This window comes from Morus notabilis, unplaced genomic scaffold (assembly GCF_000414095.1).
Source record: "Morus notabilis unplaced genomic scaffold, ASM41409v2 Scaffold332, whole genome shotgun sequence".
NCBI classification, from domain to species: Eukaryota; Viridiplantae; Streptophyta; class Magnoliopsida; order Rosales; family Moraceae; genus Morus; species Morus notabilis.
The window spans coordinates 529689-547637 of NW_010361195.1; the positions used below are offsets into that span (position 1 = coordinate 529689).

Below are 17949 nucleotides of genomic sequence, written 5' to 3' on the forward strand. Positions count from 1 at the left end.
TATTAATCAAGTAATGATACATTGAATCTGGCCACAAAAGCTTCTCGGTTTTGTTTCCTCTCTCCCTCAGTGTTTTTGCCAGGGCCGGCTACTCAGAAAATTATAACATCGAATTCTATACCATTTTAAGAATAAAAAAGAGCTATCTTTATTGCCATCAATTCATCGGTGATGTAGAGTCATTTATAGAATATTTGTTTTAAGAATTTATTTTTAATTTTGAATCATAATTTTTAATTTTTTATAATATTTTTTTTTCATAAAAAATTTAAATTTTAAAAATTAAAATAATAAATTATAATTTTAAATTTATAAATTAAGGCGCGGGTTGGAGCACTACACAAGTGTAATAGAGGGACGCGCAACGCACATGCAGCGGTTGACGCACTGCAGTCATTATAATTTCCATCTCTTCAGCCGTTCCCACTTTCACATGCTTATCGTGGCTTAAATGTCCCAATCTCATTTCCCCAAAAACAATTAGACAATATTTTAAGATTAATTTAATTTTTTTTTTGCTCAGAAGATTAATTAATTTAATAATTCTATTGTTATTCTCGAAATCAAAAGAAAAAAAAACAAATAGAAGCCAATAACTCAATTCAGTCTAATCGAGTGATAGAAAGACTCGGTTCCCTTTTCTTTTTTTTTTTAGGTTCCAAATTAATCTGTGATTTCACTAATTACAGGAGAAATAACAAATGATAAATGACTAGTGAATAAATTTCTTTATAGCCATTTATTCTGTTAAGTTTTATGAGATACAACCACAATTCTGTTAAGTTGATTATCAATCTCTTTTAACAATAATTTATGAATATATTATTATTCGGTCCATTTAATTAATTTATTAAGGGACACGACGACACACTGACGCTGGTTTTGCTATAAAAAAAAAGTGAGAACATAACATTAAAAAAATAATAAAAAAAGAAAATGCAAAATATTAATTCTTTTTCATATTTTTACTCACTAAAAAAATAATTCCTTTTCAATTTCATTAATAAATCATAAATGGCATTTCATTTCATTTTCTCCTTATTTTTGAGGTGAGTCCATTTTTGCTTTTTGGATTTAATACCAGGAGCAGCGAATATTCTTCTGCTCTTTCCTCAATTCTGTATCTATCGAGATTAAAAAGAAAAAAAAAACGTTAAAACAAAGAAACAAACAAAAAAGAGAGAAAGAAAGACAGAAGACAACCAAAGAAGAAGTGTCTACAAAGGAAAGAAGAAGAGAGAAATAGAGAAGGAAAAAAAAAAAAATCTTTCAGTTTCCTTTCCTTTCTCTCTCTTTTTTCCCGAGAAAACAATGGAAACGGAAGGAAAATTTTCAGAAGAGAGAGAAAGCGGGATGGCGAAGAAAACCGAGAATGTCGGTTCGACGACGGGATCCAACGGCAATAGCTTTCCGTTGAGCTTTTGGGAGGTGACCGTGGCTTCGACGGTGGTCTTGGGATTCGTGCTCGGGTTCCTCGGCGTTTACCTAACCATGCCTTCCTCCGATTACAGCTTTCTCAAGCTTCCTCGTACTCTCGAAGATCTTCAAATCCTCAGGTTTTTTTTTTTCGAATTATAAATTTTATCGAATTATAAATTTTTTATTTTTTATTCTTTTTTTTTTCAATTGTTCGTTGTTTTTTACTTGATTATTTCTTTCGTAATTGTGCATGCGTGAGTTTTTGGTGATAATGCGATCGTGCATGTTGAAAATTCTTTGAATAATTTGTTTTTGCAAGGGAATCGCTGAATTTTCTGGTGCTGAATTTGGTTTGTTTATTGTACGATTGATTTTCACGGAGGGAAAAATTAAAAAGACGATTTTTTTTGGGTATCCTGTTCGGGTCGACTTTAAGAGATGATTTTGTGGTTAAACTTCTGTTTTCTGGGTTCCTCAGATTTGTCACTAGCTTGGGTTTTTGATAATAAAGCAAATCTGCGTTTAATTTCCAGTTTCTATTCTGGCATAAAACTTGTTGCTTCTCAGCTCTGTTTGTTCTTAAAAGGAAGATATGTTAATTATTATATTTTCCCCCAAATCTAACTAAACCTGAGAAGTTATTGGTATCTCCGCAAGCTTTTTTTTTTTTTTTAATAAGTAAATAAATAAATAAAGGATTCCCAAGTGAGATCAAGCATTTATCACTACATTTTTAGCCTTGCATGTTGATATTAGGTATGAATAATTGCTTCTTAATCGTCATTGTTTCCTCCAGAATAACAAATTCTTTATCTTGAGCTAGAAAGACTTGGAGAATCTTGGAACTAGCTCAAAAGGTAGAAATTTAGGCCGTTGTTTTTGCGGGTTCGAATTATGTGATTAAGTCAGTGACGCTCAAGGAAAACTGATGGAGTTTCTAAAAATGTATTGGTTCGTTCTAAAGGTACATAAAGACTCAAAGCATCAGAACCATATCTAGGGGGATGACTTTCCTCCTTAAACCTTCATAAAACATTTTAATTAACTTAAATGGAGTTGTGTGGAGGCAAGTTTATCTGAATTAGAATAGAATTATTGTGTCAGTTTGTGTCTCTTAATTCTTTTGCAAGTTTGCATAGAAGAAGTCAAGAAGATACTTGCAACTTGCAAGCTGATCTATTCTTTCTTATTCTTTTCCTCTTTTGAGCAGAGATAATCTTGAAAGCTACACAAGTGACTACACTGCACAGGTCCTGGTGGGGTATTGTATGGTTTACATCTTCATGCAGACTTTCATGATTCCCGGGACCGTGTTTATGTCCCTGCTTGCCGGATCGCTTTTCGGAGTCTTCAGAGGCGTAGCACTTGTTGTGTTTGCTGCAACCGCCGGTGCTTCTTCTTGCTATTTCCTGTCAAAGCTGATTGGGCGTCCCATTGTATTCTCCCTTTGGCCTGACAAGTTGCGTTTCTTTCAAGCACAGGTAAACCATGAAATCCAAGCTTTTATTTCTTCGGTTATGTGAAAATTCAACAAAATGGAATAAATTGCTTCTATTTACTCTCAGGTTGCTAAAAGAAGAGAGCGGCTGTTGAACTACATGCTTTTCTTGAGATTGACACCGACCTTGCCAAATACCTTTATCAATTTTGCTTCTCCAATTGTTGATGTGCCTTATCATATTTTCTTCCTGGGAACCTCAATTGGTCTCATTCCTGCTGCTTATATCACTGTCAGGGTACACCACTGACACTGAATATGACTATCTCATAACTTGAGAACTTGATTATGCATATATTGTGAATGTTTTTACCCAAGAGAAGAAATCAGAACGTAGGACTATCCACGAAACTTATGAAATGCTGATGCTGGTTCTCTTTGTCGTCGAATACTCGATGCTACTCAAATTTTACAACTTGGTCTTATGTCAATCGTCATTGACTGTCTGGGTTTTATGTTGCAGGCTGGACTGGCTCTTGGACAGCTTCAGTCCATTGGTGATCTCTATGATTTCAATTCAATTGCCACTTTATTCTTCATAGGAATTGTGTCAGTTACCCCCACGCTGGTGGGGAAAGGCAAGTCATAGAGCTTTATGCTGCCTGACCGTGGTGTACATGGACTCGCGTTCTCTCAGCAGTCATTTCGGTATCGTCTTATTCTGTGCATACTTAACCGGAAATTATGGCTGTGCCTCTGTTTGGTTATGGTTTTCGTTGCATCTTGCAGCCATCACAGATGACGAGTACTCGGCTTCATGGAAGTGAGACGCTGGATGGACTCTCTGCACTGTCTTATGAAGGTGGGTTGGGGCAACTAGGGAGATTGGGAAAGGGTGGGGGATGATGTTTATGTGGTGTTTAATTTCATTGGTAGGGAAGTACTCAAGTTCGTTAATGTGTATATTGAATAAGGCTGTTATGTAGGCGCTCTCTTATAAAGTTACTATGCTTTTAGTACCAAAACTATTGAAATCATTGTCACTTTCACACACACACAAACATGGATATTTCCTTGTTTATCTGAGTGTTCATTTTTCCCTGCTAAAAGAAAAAAAAAATGTTGAACACGTTTTTTTTTTTTTTTTTTCCTTGTTTTGCTATTATTGAAAACAATAGAAAAGGCGAGAAAGAAATAATAGGACAGGAATAAATAATAGTTTACATTTCTTGTAAACTTCTACTAAAGCCAAATGACGTATGAAATGCTCAGAGTACCAGGGGAACGAGGAGACTTGAGAACTTGGAATGGGTCAGTTTTACGTTTATATATTTCTTAGCAAAGATATATGTTCAATGGTGACGTTTTCATATATATAATTGATTATGGGTGTGGTTTTAACGGTTATGTTAATTTTGCCGTAGTATTATTATTTTAACTGATAATAATATTTATTTATCAATAGATATTATTATTTTAATCGTAAGATGCTAATATGACAGTTGTAATAAGTTGGATAGTTGATTAAAATAAAATTTATGATGAGGTTAAATGAGATAAATATCTCTAAGAGCACATTAGTCTTAATTTTTATTTTTTTATTTTTTATTAATATTTTTTAATCAAATAATTATATTTATTAAAAATTTAAATTCGTGCACTTTAAGGGTAAGTTTAATAATTTTTTCTTATGTAATAATTAATAAAATTGAATTTTTATCACCTCACATTATTAAATATGAATTCATATTTAATAAATAACCACGGCTAGAATGTAACTAGGAAAAACTTATGGTTTCGTTCATTTTACCGATTCGAGTTTAAAATTTGAGTTTTGCTACAGTAAAAAATTCTCAAAGTCACATCTAACTTTTTTACTACAGTAAAAAGTTCTTACATAAAATCACATCTCAATTTGAATTAAAAACTCGAATCAGCGAACAAAATGAGCCCATCTTTTTTTGAATTCTCACCAATAATTCGCACATGCATAAAATTAGTTTGAAATGTGTTCACCAATCTTGGACGTTGCCCATCAACGTAGCTTTGAAATCTGCAGCATGCAATGGGCTGGCTTTTACCCTTCACAAAACTAGCCATTAAATCTCATGAAGTGGAATAGTACTAAAATCCATTAATGTGAAACGGTCCACCATAACAACTAATTCAAGAAAAAGTCATGGCAACTTGCGCCGTGTTTTAAGACGATTTATAGGCGCAGACGATTCATGGTAAGTAGGGTTAAATGGCATGATTTGTCGAAAACTTGTAAATGTATTACGATTTAGTCCCCAACCTAATTTTATGAGCAAACATCTCCCTCAATTAAATTTTAGTGGCATTAGTGGTTCTCATTAACGTCTGTTAAAATTAGGATACAAAATGCCTTGTGCATCAATACAAGAAAAACCGATCACAAACGGTTTTTTTTTTTTTTTTTTTAAAAAAGAAAAGAAAAGAAAAGAAAAAAACCCTTTGGAACTAGCTAAAAGAAAATAACACCCGAAAAAAAAAATAAAAAATCTTTGAAAATTTTGGATTTGCGCTAACCCTAAAGAATAACGACGATTTTGAGTGAACTATGAACTACAGACGGATATACCGAGGGAGGGGCAAAGTTTTTTCACAAGGGAATGAGCTGTAGCCTATTTTGTTTGAGTTTTAATTTTTAAATATTTTTTTTTTTGAAAGACAAAAAATAAAATAAAATAAAACTCACTATAGATCAGGCGGACTGATTTATGTGTTGAAATGGTATACTACATGCTAATGAAACAGCGTCGGCTTTATGGAAGTCCCCTAATCTAATCAATAGAGGGAAAAGTTTTTGGGTTATTAAATGCGACATTATACCCCTTGCCCTAATCTCCAACCCTACTTATACCTATATTATATGTGCGCACAAAAGGCTGACCTGTTGAAACAAGCATGTTTAATACAAATTTTCTTTTTTTCTTTCTTTTCTTTTCCAATTTTTTTTTTTTTTAAATCAATCTCAACTCTTCCCCTCAAACTTGAAACGTAATTCTAATTCTCATTTTATCTCTTAAACTTATATTTTTGAAATAATTGTTCTCTGAACTTATCGTAATTTAACAAATTGTCCATTAAATTTTTAATTTTAACAAGTTACTCTCCAAAACTTATAAATTTGTTACAATATACCTCATTTAACTTAATTTGCTCTAATTTTTTTATTAGAATTAAGGAATTAAAACTTGAGATATTGAAAGATTTGTATTATATTTGAATTGGAGTGTTAAAATTTTTGACTGAACGTGTTTTTTTTTACACTAATTTAACAAAATCGTTGTTAAAATAGGGTATATTGCAAAACTTTACAAATTGAGAGGATAAATTGTCAATTAAAAGTTTAGAAGGTAATTTGTTAAATAAGATAAGTTTAAGAGGCATATATAATAAAAAAAACCCCTTGAACTTTAAAAACTTTCACTTTTACTCCTTAAATATTCAAAAAAGGACCACATGACACAATTAATCTCTTTTTTCTTCTCTTTTTTTTATCAATAGAAATTTTTTTTAAAAAAAGTGATTAAGTAAAACTAATTTAAAATTTAAAGAGCAAAATGAGAGTTTTAACAAAATGACTCTAAATTGAGAGGTGCAGATGAATAGAATCCTTTTATTTTCTTAACCTGATGATTAACACACTTAAATGGTCATTGCATCATAACTTGCTTTGAGCATTTGAAAGTTTTGGCCAAAGTCCAGATACAATAGGGCCGGCAATATGGGTCACGACACGACGACACGACTCGAAAACGATACGAATTTTACGAGTTAAGGTTGAGAAAAAAGATGTTCGGATCAAAATTGGGTCGACATGAAATTGACACGAAAAACACGGGTCAATTTCAAATTGGACCCGTCTAACCCGAACACGACACGAAACTCATAAAAAACTAAAAAATACATATATTTTTCATTTCATATTTTAAAATTTATTATGAACTTGTAATATCATGATAATTATACTCAAAATCTTATACTATTATTTGCTTAATTTTAATGGATGTTATTGTAATTTAATGTATTATGAATTTTAAATTGTTTCTAATATGTAAAAAAGTAGATAAAAGTATTCAATTTTCGTGTCAATTTCGGATTCACATGTCAATTTCGTGTCACGGGTCATTTTCGAGTCGTGTCCTGTCAACTCGTAAAGTGGTCATGTCGTGTTCGTGTTGCAGTTTTTAAAAAATTTCGTGTCACGAGTCATGTTCGGGTTGACTGCAAATTTAAAAAAAAAAAAACGATTAAAACACAACACAAACATGACACGTGACACGAATTGTCATCTCTAAGATACAATATGGAGTTACGGATCTTTATGCTAAAACTCATATTGGTCCACTCCCTCTCCTACCATCTAGCTGTAGGGAATCAAAATCGAAACTCAGTTGAAGAAACAGAAATTCCCGTTTCTTTCACAGAGTAATTGCGGTAATGCAGAACAATATATCATATAGTCGATTTTAGACGTACAGGAAATAACGAGGCTCTATCATCCACCATGTTAACTAAAGAGCAGTTACAGCCTTTCAACTGTGATTCATGCCCGTATACAAGAGCATGTATTTGGCAACAATCTACCTTAATTTCTTCGCTTTCTTCTTCCTGTGGGAACTCTCTGGAGTCCAGCTATCCATCTTACGTTTTGTTCCCGCTTGTTTCGAAGCACCAATTTCGCTTAGCGCATTCGCTTTTGCCTTCCTGGCAGCAACTGCTGGTCTTTTCTCTTTACGCTCCCGCACTCCATTATGAGCTTTCGTAGTGGACTTTTCTGGTCTAAAACCTTTTGCAACTTTCTTTTGGACACCGGATTTGCTCGCACGCAAGCCCTGGTAGGACGTCGAAATGTTTGTGAAAGCCTTCTTGCTAACATCTCCACTACCCGAATCCCGGAACTTCTTTGCCGGGGAACTAGTTTTCTCTGCAGATGCTGGGTTCTTTCTCTTAAATGGTGTCGAATCTGGTTTGGCATGAAAAAGCCTCAGCTCCCGATCTCGAAGCTTTAAGTTTCTTTTCTTAACAACCAAATTCGCAGCTTCCTACATAATCAAAGACAAATGCGCACAATCAAAAATCATTTACGTAACATTTGCGCAATGTTCAAAGTAGCAGCACAAACAATGAAAAATGAAGATAAAGCAGCAAGCTAACTCGGTATCTAAAATTAGCAGAGTTCAATATCTATAACTACAAATTAGCAGAGTTCAATATCTATAACTACAAAGCCTCTCTCTGGATATTCCTTATGAGTTAATAAAGAGATAAAAACTAGATAGATCTCACACCTCTAGATGCATTTACACTCATGAAAAGTGGAGGTAGAAGTAGAGTCTTCTTAGCATAAACTATTATTATCTCCTAAGATATAGAACACACAAATACATGGTAGACGTTTATCGTGGTCAGCCACTAGCTTCAGCTGGAAATAACCCAATTGAAAGTTCTACTTAATTATTTACTTTTGTGGGAAAAAAAAATACTAGTATGTTTCGTAATTCTTGTATACAATGAGTTCTGGAGTCCAATTTGAACTTCATGGTCACCAATTTTACAAAACTCATAATTATTTGATAGGACATAGCCATATCAGAGACTTTCACCAAACTGAAATTTAAGCACTTCTTGGTTGTTTTTCTATCTGCAGTTCTTCCTCATGCAAAACCGTCAAAAAATGCTGATGCAAAACTCAATACATGATGACAGAGGTGTTGTTACATGTGAAGCGTTAAAAAAATGATCTCCAAAAGGGTTTGTCGTAACATACTCTTGTCTTAAACAAAACATAAGCAAAACCCTTTCCAAGATTATTGTGAGGATCTCTGATGACACGAACACCTTCAATGCTAGAATCAAGATTGTTTATACCACAAAACAACTGATACACTTCCTCATCCTGCAGAAAAGGATCCACTCAGCACATATGGATATAGACTGGAAAAACATAAATTTCAAGGTAAGAAGTTTTACAGAGAGAGAGAGAGAAACTCACCTTTACATCAAATGGAAGATTACCCACAAAAACTGTTCTCTTATGATCATAAAGAGAAACTTCATCACCCTTCATCTTCTTGCGAGGTGGGCATGCCCTGTCAACTCGGATGTGATGGTCCCCCACCTAAGAATACATCCATAAGATGTCAATAAACTCGATTCATAGTCCCTTTACTGCTTGAACTCAAAATTTAAATTGGAAAAGAAATAAGTTTCTGTCCACAGCTACTCATAATAATCAGGATGATCATCCAATCGAGTCAAGAATATCTACCACAGCCATGTTATGGGACAAAGAAGCTTTCGCAGATTCCTCTGTCTTGAAAACAACATATGCATGAACGCTGTGAAAGAAAACATTCTATTATCAGTAAAACAACACTCTCTCAAAAATAACAAAAGATAAACATGTACAGCAACAATAAGAAAATCAAAGCAAACATGTAGTTAAGACATTGATACAGCTACATTATCAATTATACCATCCATACGAGAACCCATCTGATTCATAAAGCTAGATTACAAAATCTTCTAGCCAATCGATAACCCATCAAGTAAGAAACAGTTGTTTTCCTATGCGCGTTCTACATACATCGTTGCTTTATCAGCAACTTTCTTACTCATTGAAATAGATTCAAACACAAGACATTGCAACAAAACTGAAAACCAAACAACATCACACGAACAACCAACCAAAAATTCAGCCCCAAAAGAAAAAGTAACTACTTGGCTAAAGGAATTTGATCCAAAGCATTAAATCCCATTATCTTACAAGTAATAAGAAAATAAAAACAAAGATGAGCAATTCAAAATCATTACCTGTCAGCAGCTTCATGAAATTGTTTCCTAATTACTGCCCCTTTTCTCGGTGTTTTGGTCTAACAAAACATCAAACATATAAACCATATGTTCATAATCACCAAAATGAAGAAAAATAAAAAGAACCAAACTTTAAACAATTCAAGAGGTTTCAATTTAAAAAAACACTCACATCGGTAATTGGCACAGACCGAATCCTCACGGACTCAACCTCTCCGAATTTACTAAATTCCTTAATCAAAGCCTTCTTCTTCGTCGACAACGGCAAATTTCCGACGAACACCGTCCTCAGAAGCTTGCTCTCGTCGTCGAAACCTTCCTTCGGCACCAACGTCTCCGCCGGATTATCCACACTCTTCCTCTTCTCCCCAACTTTCCCGCTCAATCGCTTCTCTTCCTCCTCCGCCACATTACCATCCACAGCTCCATACTTCCTCGCCTCATACTCCTTCTCAATCTCATCTCTCTTCCTCTTCTTCTTATTCTCCTTCTTCCCTACATCCTCATCACCATCTTCCAAATCGGAGCTCTTCAGCTTCCCTTTCTTCGATTTCTGAGCCTCCGGAGCTTCATCGGCCGAATCCGAGCCAGGACTCACCTTTTTCTCGCCTTTTCTCTTCCTGTCCTTCTGCACGGCGGCGTCAGGATTCTCCACTCCGCCATTATCGAAGCTTCCTGAACCTTCTAGGGTTTGTCGCTCTTGGGGCTTCCGTAGGAAAGGATTGTCGTCGGAGAAGATTGAAACGACTGCGTTTTTGTCCTTAACCTCTCCAAAGAGGGTCGTGAAAATGTCGGGCTGAGACGAAACGGCGTCGTTTTGGGCGGTGGTTTCGGGGTCTTTGGGTTTCTTTTTCCCCATTCCTGATTCAATTGAGAAAGGGGAAAATCACAGACTGAGAGAGAATGAAGAAAAGAGAGACGCTTTGAGGTTTTGGGAGAAAAGGGGTTGCATTGAAAACCCTAGCTCCTGCGTATCAGGCTGCGGAGACGAAGGTAATACAGGAGGGAAAATCTCTTGTTTTTGTTTTGTTTTTTCGTTTTGGTACCCGTATTATTCGGGTCAGGTAAACTCTTTGTTCATTGCCCAAACTTAGAGATGTGAAACGTGTGTGTCGGGCCGGCACGGCACGCTTGACTCAAAGCCTATTACGGGCCTGGGCCGTGCTTGGCATGGCCCTACATAGTGCATGGCCGTGCTTGGGCCGGGGTTAAAAAGAAAATTTCAGGTCCGGTCCAGGCCCTTAGCCCTAGTCCATAAGGGCGAGGGCCGGGCCTGGGCCCAGGCTCTTCACAGGCCGGCCCCGACTCTTGTATTTTTTTTTTAAATTTAATTAAAAAAATATATATCATATACCTCAAAAGATGTGATTTTATTGAATTGACGTAATAGGAGTACACATAAATGACTGATTCGTTAAAAATCTTGCTAAGTAAAACCCGTAGGAAGATCGAGACAAAACCTTAGCGAAGGAAAAAAGAGTGCAGTAGCTAGGAATAGTAAATTACAAACCTAAGTGCTTCCAGAAGATTCTGTTATTTCTAAGTTAGAAAAATATTCTTGCATCGAATCATCTGTGTATTGTTGTTTTTGTCTTTTGGCATCTTCCCAGTCTTTAACGCACATTAGTCCCTCTAAGATATCTGGATGCATTCTGCTTCTCTTCTCGTCAAGAATTCGGTTGCTTGCGCTAAAAGCTTGCTCCGATGCTACCGTTGACACTGGAGTTGTAAGAATGTCACGAGCTATTATGGATAGTATTGGAAAACGATCGGTCTTGCTCTTCCACCACTGTAAGATGTCTAGTTTGTCGTCATCGATTACAAAATTTGCTTCAAAATATTTGACTAGTTCTGTAGACGCTTGTGTTGAGGACGATCCTGCCGTTTTCTCTTTCTTCTTCAAGAAACTCCACGACGATCCTTTAGGCCCCGAACTGGTAGTTGACGACGAAGTTCCCTGTTCTTTTTGACCTGTGCTATATTTTGCTTCATACAAACTAAAAACTTTTTCTAACATTTTCTTAGCGTCAGTAATACTTAGTTGCATATCTATTTCTAAATTCTCTATAATAGCAGTCATCAATTATTCAATTCCATCTACTCCGCACCTAGGATCCAAAATGGTTGCCAATGCATATAATATGGGACAACCTGACCAATAATTTTTAAATTTATTTTCCATCAAGTTAACTATATTTCCAAAAAGTTATGTATCCCTATAATAAGAAAATGTTTCTGAAATATTAAATAGTTGATGTAAAGCTAAATGTGCAGTGGGATAATAAACTCCAGAAAGTAATTCAGTAGCATTATAAAAAACTTCTAGAAATTTTAAAAAATACTCAGCAATCTGCCAATCAGGATCGAAAATTAAAATTTGATCGTTCTTACTGTTTACATATGTCGTGATAAGTTGTGAATATGGGAGTGCTGCCTTCAACATTAAATATGTTGAATTCCACCTATGTCTCACGTCAGGTGGAAACTTTCTTGGGCGCATCTGGCTGTTCCTGCAATATTGTTTGAATTCTTGGAGCCGAGCTCCAGAACTAGATATGAATGATAATGATTCTGTAATATTTGTAAGATTAACTGAGATATGTTCAATGCCTGCCTGAACTACTAAATTAATTATGTGACATGCACACCGTTGATGAAAAATTTCCCCTCCAAATGCTGGTTTCAAACTACGTTTAAATCGATTAATTACAGCTGTATTAGCTGACGCGTTATCAAAAGTAATTGTTAAAACTTTATCTTCTATCCCATAAAACCCAAAAATTTCCACTATTGTATTAAAAATAGTTGTTGCGTTATGAGGGTATGGACATAAACGAAAACTAATTATTCTTTTTTGTAAAACCCAATCGTCATCAATGTAGTGCGTTGTGACACATAAATATCCACTTTTATTGCACCCCTCCCACAGATCAGAAGTGCAAGAGACAGTAGCATTAAAAGTCCTAAAATTATCAACAAGAGATTGTCTCATTGCATAAAAAACTTTCATGCAATCAGAACGAGTTGTGTTTTTACTTACCCATTTAAATTATGGGCAAAAGGCTGTCTGGATGAATTCTTCGAACGATGCATCATCTGCAAAAGAAAGAGGCAATTCAGCACTAACTAGAAATTTAGCTAGTGCTTCACGAGCACGTTGTGCACGTATGCAAAATTTTGTAACCCCTGTGATGTGACATACTTTTTAATGTCTATCCAGATGACCAGTACCTCCACCCTTTTTATTAGAAAAGTAATTTTTACAATATTTACATACCGCACGAATTTTCATCTCACATATTTTTGGATTTGGTCGGGGCTCCTCGGTGAAATGCTGCCATGCCGGAGAAGTTCGCGGTCTTTTTTCTCTGCTGCGTTCTCCAGCTTCCTCATTGTGTACTGAAGCATTATCCACCGGAGCATTTTCTGGTTCAGTGGGGGTGGGGTTAGGAGGCATCATTTCATCCTCATAAAATGTCTCATCACCAAGCTCAGGAAGAGCAGTGAAATCATAGAAGTTTGGAGAAGCCATTTCTGGAAATTGATAGAACTTGATTGAACTTTATAAATGAAAGAGGTAGAAAATGAATGAACGCGAGAGAAAAGCTTAGAATCAAAATCAAAGAGACAAGTTGAGAGATAGAATGAGAGTGAGATGAGAAGTTGAGAGTGAATTGTTGTGTGAGATTTATGGTGGAATTAAGGGGTATTTATAGGGGATTTTGGGGGTGAATTTCCGGATTTTAGGGTTTTTAGCCGTTGGGCCCTTCGCGGGCCAAACGGGGGGCACGTGACGAGCCTCCCGTTTGGCCTGTCATGTGCCAAATGGGAGGCACGTGACGGGCGAAACGGGAGGCCCGTCACGTGCCTCCCGTTTGGGCCCGCGAAGGGCCCCTGGGCCAAATGAAATGGGCCGTTTGATGGGCCGTTTCGCGGGCTTGGGCCGGGCCGAACAAGGGCCGTGCCGCGGGCCTCCACGTGCTTGGGCCGTGCTTGGGCCGGGGCTGAGAAGCTAAGGCCCAGCCCTAGCCCATTACACATGCCGTGCCGACACGGCCCGTAACAGTAGCGAACCGGGCCGTGCTGAATTCGACACTATTACGGGCTGGGCCGGGCCGTCCATGGACGGCCCGGCCCATTTGACACCTCTACCCAAACTTTGTAACCTTTTTTTTTAAATAAAGAAAGGACACAAAGATCATACTTATCTTTATTTTTAAAGAAAATATTAAGTTTAACCTTATTTTTTCCAACTCTATTATTTATGTTATGGTAAAAAAAAAATTTAAAAATTGTAAAATTTACACTTAAGAGTGTATGAGTATAGACTTTTACCTACTATTCTTGATAAAAACTCTTTTATTAAGTGTAATTATTTGACTAAAAAGATTATGAATTAAGAGTAAATGGTAAAAATCGTGACTCATGCACTTTCAAGAGGTATTTATCAAGATTATCCACAAAATGTTGATGGCAGTATAAAAAATAACCAATAAGTTACGAAAGATAACCTGCAGGTTATGAAAGATAACTTGCAGGTTACAAAAAATAATCCGCAGATTATGAAAGATAACCTGTAAGTTATAAAAAAATAACTTGCAGGTTATTAGTGACATGAGATAAATTTACAATAGTGATAAAAATAAAATGATATTACTTTAATGATGACATTTTTAGTTTTCTCTCATTTTTATGCAATCCCGTGATATAACTTAGGCCCTTTATTTCGCTAGTTCGAATCTCAACTCAAACTTTTACTGCAGTATTTTCTCTCAACAAAATTTAAATTTAACTTTTTTTATTTCAATATTTTCTCTCATGTGAATTTACTTTTTAATTCAAATACTTAACTCGAATAAACAAAATGAGCCTATGTCACTCGATTCACTAGTATCCTACTTGGTTATTTTTCTTCTTAACCGATATTTTAAAAGGAGGAAACGGAAAGATGACGTAACGGTGAAAGTGGGTTTTGTTGGAGAATGTTTTGGGTTAAGCCACAATTATGGAGGTTTCTTGTAACCTTGATACTTTCAATGGGAGTCTAAAAACTCGTTCTAAAGAACCTCTGTGGAAGCTTTTCAATGAGTAAACTAACGAGTATAAACCAGAGATTTTTAAAGTTACAATGAGTGGTGAGCTTGAGAGGTTGTTGTGGTGTTTTAATTATGGTCTTAAGTGGAAAACGCCTGAAATTATTTGCCCTGAGGGACTTCATCAGAAGCCATGGGGCAGAGTAGAGTTTCTCATAAGCGAGTTAGCTGGTATGCTTAGCTTGCTCGCATTGTGTTTTTCTTTTTCTTTTTTTTTTAAGGTAAAATTTCATTCAACTAATATGTCATACAGACACCAATACTAATATAGATAACTTTGTGGTACACAATACAAAACACTCGATAAAAACTGACTCCATCAGTAAATTCTAATGAAGCACATGGAAAACGACGCAAGACGAGACCCGATACAAGAAAAATTCCTCGACACATCAATTTGAGCACGCATAAGGCTCTTTTTAAAATCACTACAATCGATGAAAGCTTTCGATCCATCGAGAGTGTGTAATGTGTAGTTCCAAGGCCACCAAGATCTCCGTATAGACTCATAGCTAGCAGAACTTCTAACACGCCAAGACTGAAATCTGGCGGACAAAAAACAAACGCAAATGATGAAAGAACCACCTTCATTATAGGCCAAGAGTAACTTAGAGGGGAATAAAAAATAATGCCCCATTTGGTTCTTATCATTTTAATTTTGTTACAATGTTTTAAATTTGACAAAGAATTTGAATTTAAAAATTTCTTCTCTAACAAAATGCCCGCCAATGAATCATGATCACTGACTTGAACGCGTGAAACATTTTGGTTGATGATTTTTCAATTGAGGCACTTAGTTAGAGAATGTTTGAGTATGGTTCCATGGTGTGTAATCTAAATAGGAAAGGCTGTAGAAAAGGGAGACATCCCTCTAAGCAAGATTTGAATATGGTCAGCCCTTGTTTCTTTGGTAATTTTTGTGTCTTCAAAGCTATTTCATGCAAAGATCCTCAGAAGGCTACTTCGGGCGGTCTGCAAATGAGAAATCCAAAAATTAGGAAATGTTGTTGTTGTTGTTTTTTTTTTTTTTTTTTTTTTTTTTAACAACATACAAGTTGTCCCTTATTTTGACCACGAGAAATATGAACTGGACTTGCACCTTGCGAAATTTCGGACATCTACAACTTCAATTTCTGTGCTGATTACAATTAGAAACAATGTAATTTTTTCCTAATTAAACACAATCGGCTAGTGTAAGACGTTATGTGTTTGAAAAGTATGTTCCAGAGATTAGATGACTGTTTTCTGGAAACTCAAATCTGAGACATTTGACGACTGTTTCTTGAAAACATGGTGATACGACCACAGCATTTCCGATGGGCTTACCACAAGAAGGGGACCCTGGCCCAAGCAATGAGCCCAACATAATAAAGAAGAATCCTAGGCCTAAGCGCACAAAGAATATCCCAGGGTGGCTTGAAGGGTATGAGCACCAGCCAACTGCCATGCTTCGGCTATAACCATATTGTTGTTATTACATTTTTATTGCCATTCTGTTATTTCCTTTTATTGCTAAGTTTGTTAGACGGTTAGAGGAAGTGGAGATCTCGATACAAAAAAGAGATGTAATGGACCAATTTGAGGAATGAGAATTATCTGAGTTCTTTCTTCTTCGTCCCCTCTCTGCTATTTTGTTTCTTCCTTCTCTATTCTCAGGAGCTAGCCCCCGCTCGAAGGGAGGTTCTATCGGATACGTATCACATGGTCTATTATACACGAAAAAATGCAGCATGGAGAATTTGTGTTTCAAATTTTCAAATGCACATTAGATAATTAAACTTATTGTTGGAAAACAGCACTCTATTCTAAATAGATTTTAGGGGAAAAAAAGTGACTTTTCCCCGCTCATATTTTTTCAAACAAATTTTCTCCCCTATTATAATTTCAAGCGTTCCTTTTCATTCTCGATAATATTTTTCAACTCAAAATTTCTCTTTAAGGCCCGTTCTATCTATCGAAGTATTCACTAGATTTCAATTGAATTCTATCTCCAGTTAAAGTACAAGTTCACAAGCTAATAGTCTTTTTAGGTCCTAAACACATAAACAATGTGAATATAAATTTTTGATTACGCCAAAAAGGAAAAAATTGTCCGCGCGTATTATGTTTAGGTCATTAACAATTTCTAAATGAGGTCGATCGCAATTCAGGACCTGCTGAAATAGAGGGCGAGACAAGAATACATGGACACAGAATTATAATGGATTGGACTGGGTAGTTGGGTAAATATTAAGAAGCCACTATAGGAAAACAATCAAAGAGTGAGCACACGAGTGTGTGTGTAAACATCTACATACATATATATATATATATATATATTTATATCTATATACATCTATGTATATTGATCATGATGCAAGGTATGTCGGATAACACAAGAGGAGACAAAAAGGGAAGAGCAACGATTATAAGGGTATGCACTAAGCATTTATTTATGTTTTAATATTTGATGGACTTCTCCTTGTACATTCAAATACAAGAATTCATGAACTATTGTACTATGATATGAGAAAAATCTACCGTATTGAAATCAATGATCATTGAACATATATATATATATATATTTCAAAATCTGACGATTTAAACATATATATCTTGATCTATGTCAATGCCTAATTAAATCCCAGCGAAATTAACATGGTAAACCTCAGTCATATCAGGATAGAACAGCCCAAAATTCTGCTCAGTTCCGGCAGGCTTTAAATTCTCATTGAACAGACCAAAAACATAAGCCTCAATGCTCTTCCCTGGCCTCCTTGGCGTCCCAGAATTCCCCAAAACATGCCGTATCAAGTTGTTATTATACATCTTCGCATTCTCAACAGTCGCTATATCTCCGTTCCCTTTAGATGGCCAACCACTCTCGGCCACCACAATCTCAACTGAGCCACCACCAACTTTCTCCAAGGCCGCATGAACCGCGTCGGTGATGGAATCGAACAGGTTTCGGTATTCGAATCCTCCGTCTCTCACCACAACTTCATTAGTATTGAACAAAGCGTAGGGCAAGGAAATGTCTTTCTGATTGAATATGTATGCAAAGTAAGGGTAGACGTTGACTAGAAGAGGGGCCCGATTCTCCGATAGGAAGCTAGCGATTTGGCTCATTGTTGGGGCGGTTTGATCGGAGAATGCTCCGCTGGAAGGAGGGGAAGA

General features: G+C 36.0%; 3 protein-coding genes across 4 annotated transcripts; 1 reads left to right on the forward strand and 2 right to left on the reverse strand.

Annotated features, from left to right (window-relative positions):
- The first annotated feature begins 1284 nt into the window (after positions 1 to 1284).
- On the forward strand, positions 1285 to 3975 carry LOC21400768 (uncharacterized membrane protein At4g09580). Of its 2 annotated transcripts, XR_002902269.1 has the most exons (5): positions 1285 to 1556; positions 2630 to 2900; positions 2985 to 3155; positions 3381 to 3565; positions 3647 to 3974. XR_002902269.1 is itself a non-coding variant. In XM_024165937.1 (4 exons), exons 1-4 carry the CDS (start codon positions 1312 to 1314, stop codon positions 3504 to 3506), a joined length of 813 nt encoding a protein of 270 aa, XP_024021705.1. In that variant the 5' UTR covers positions 1285 to 1311; the 3' UTR covers positions 3507 to 3975. The 2 variants fall into 2 exon arrangements, 1 of the variants encoding a protein (XP_024021705.1); XM_024165937.1 differs by having other exon boundaries at positions 3381 to 3975.
- Positions 3976 to 7278: 3303 nt separating this feature from the next.
- LOC21400769 (RNA-binding protein 34) lies at positions 7279 to 10729 on the reverse strand. The gene is made up of 6 exons (XM_010098666.2): positions 9873 to 10729; positions 9701 to 9759; positions 9156 to 9225; positions 8880 to 9005; positions 8655 to 8783; positions 7279 to 7929 (listed from the first exon to the last, which is right to left on the reverse strand). Exons 1-6 carry the CDS (start codon positions 10557 to 10559, stop codon positions 7468 to 7470), a joined length of 1533 nt encoding a protein of 510 aa, XP_010096968.1. The 5' UTR covers positions 10560 to 10729; the 3' UTR covers positions 7279 to 7467.
- A 6680-nt stretch (positions 10730 to 17409) lies between these two features.
- Positions 17410 to 17901, reverse strand: LOC21400771 (putative glucan endo-1,3-beta-glucosidase GVI). Its single transcript, XM_024165948.1, has one exon. It carries the CDS (start codon positions 17899 to 17901, stop codon positions 17410 to 17412), a length of 492 nt encoding a protein of 163 aa, XP_024021716.1.
- Positions 17902 to 17949: the final 48 nt, after the last annotated feature.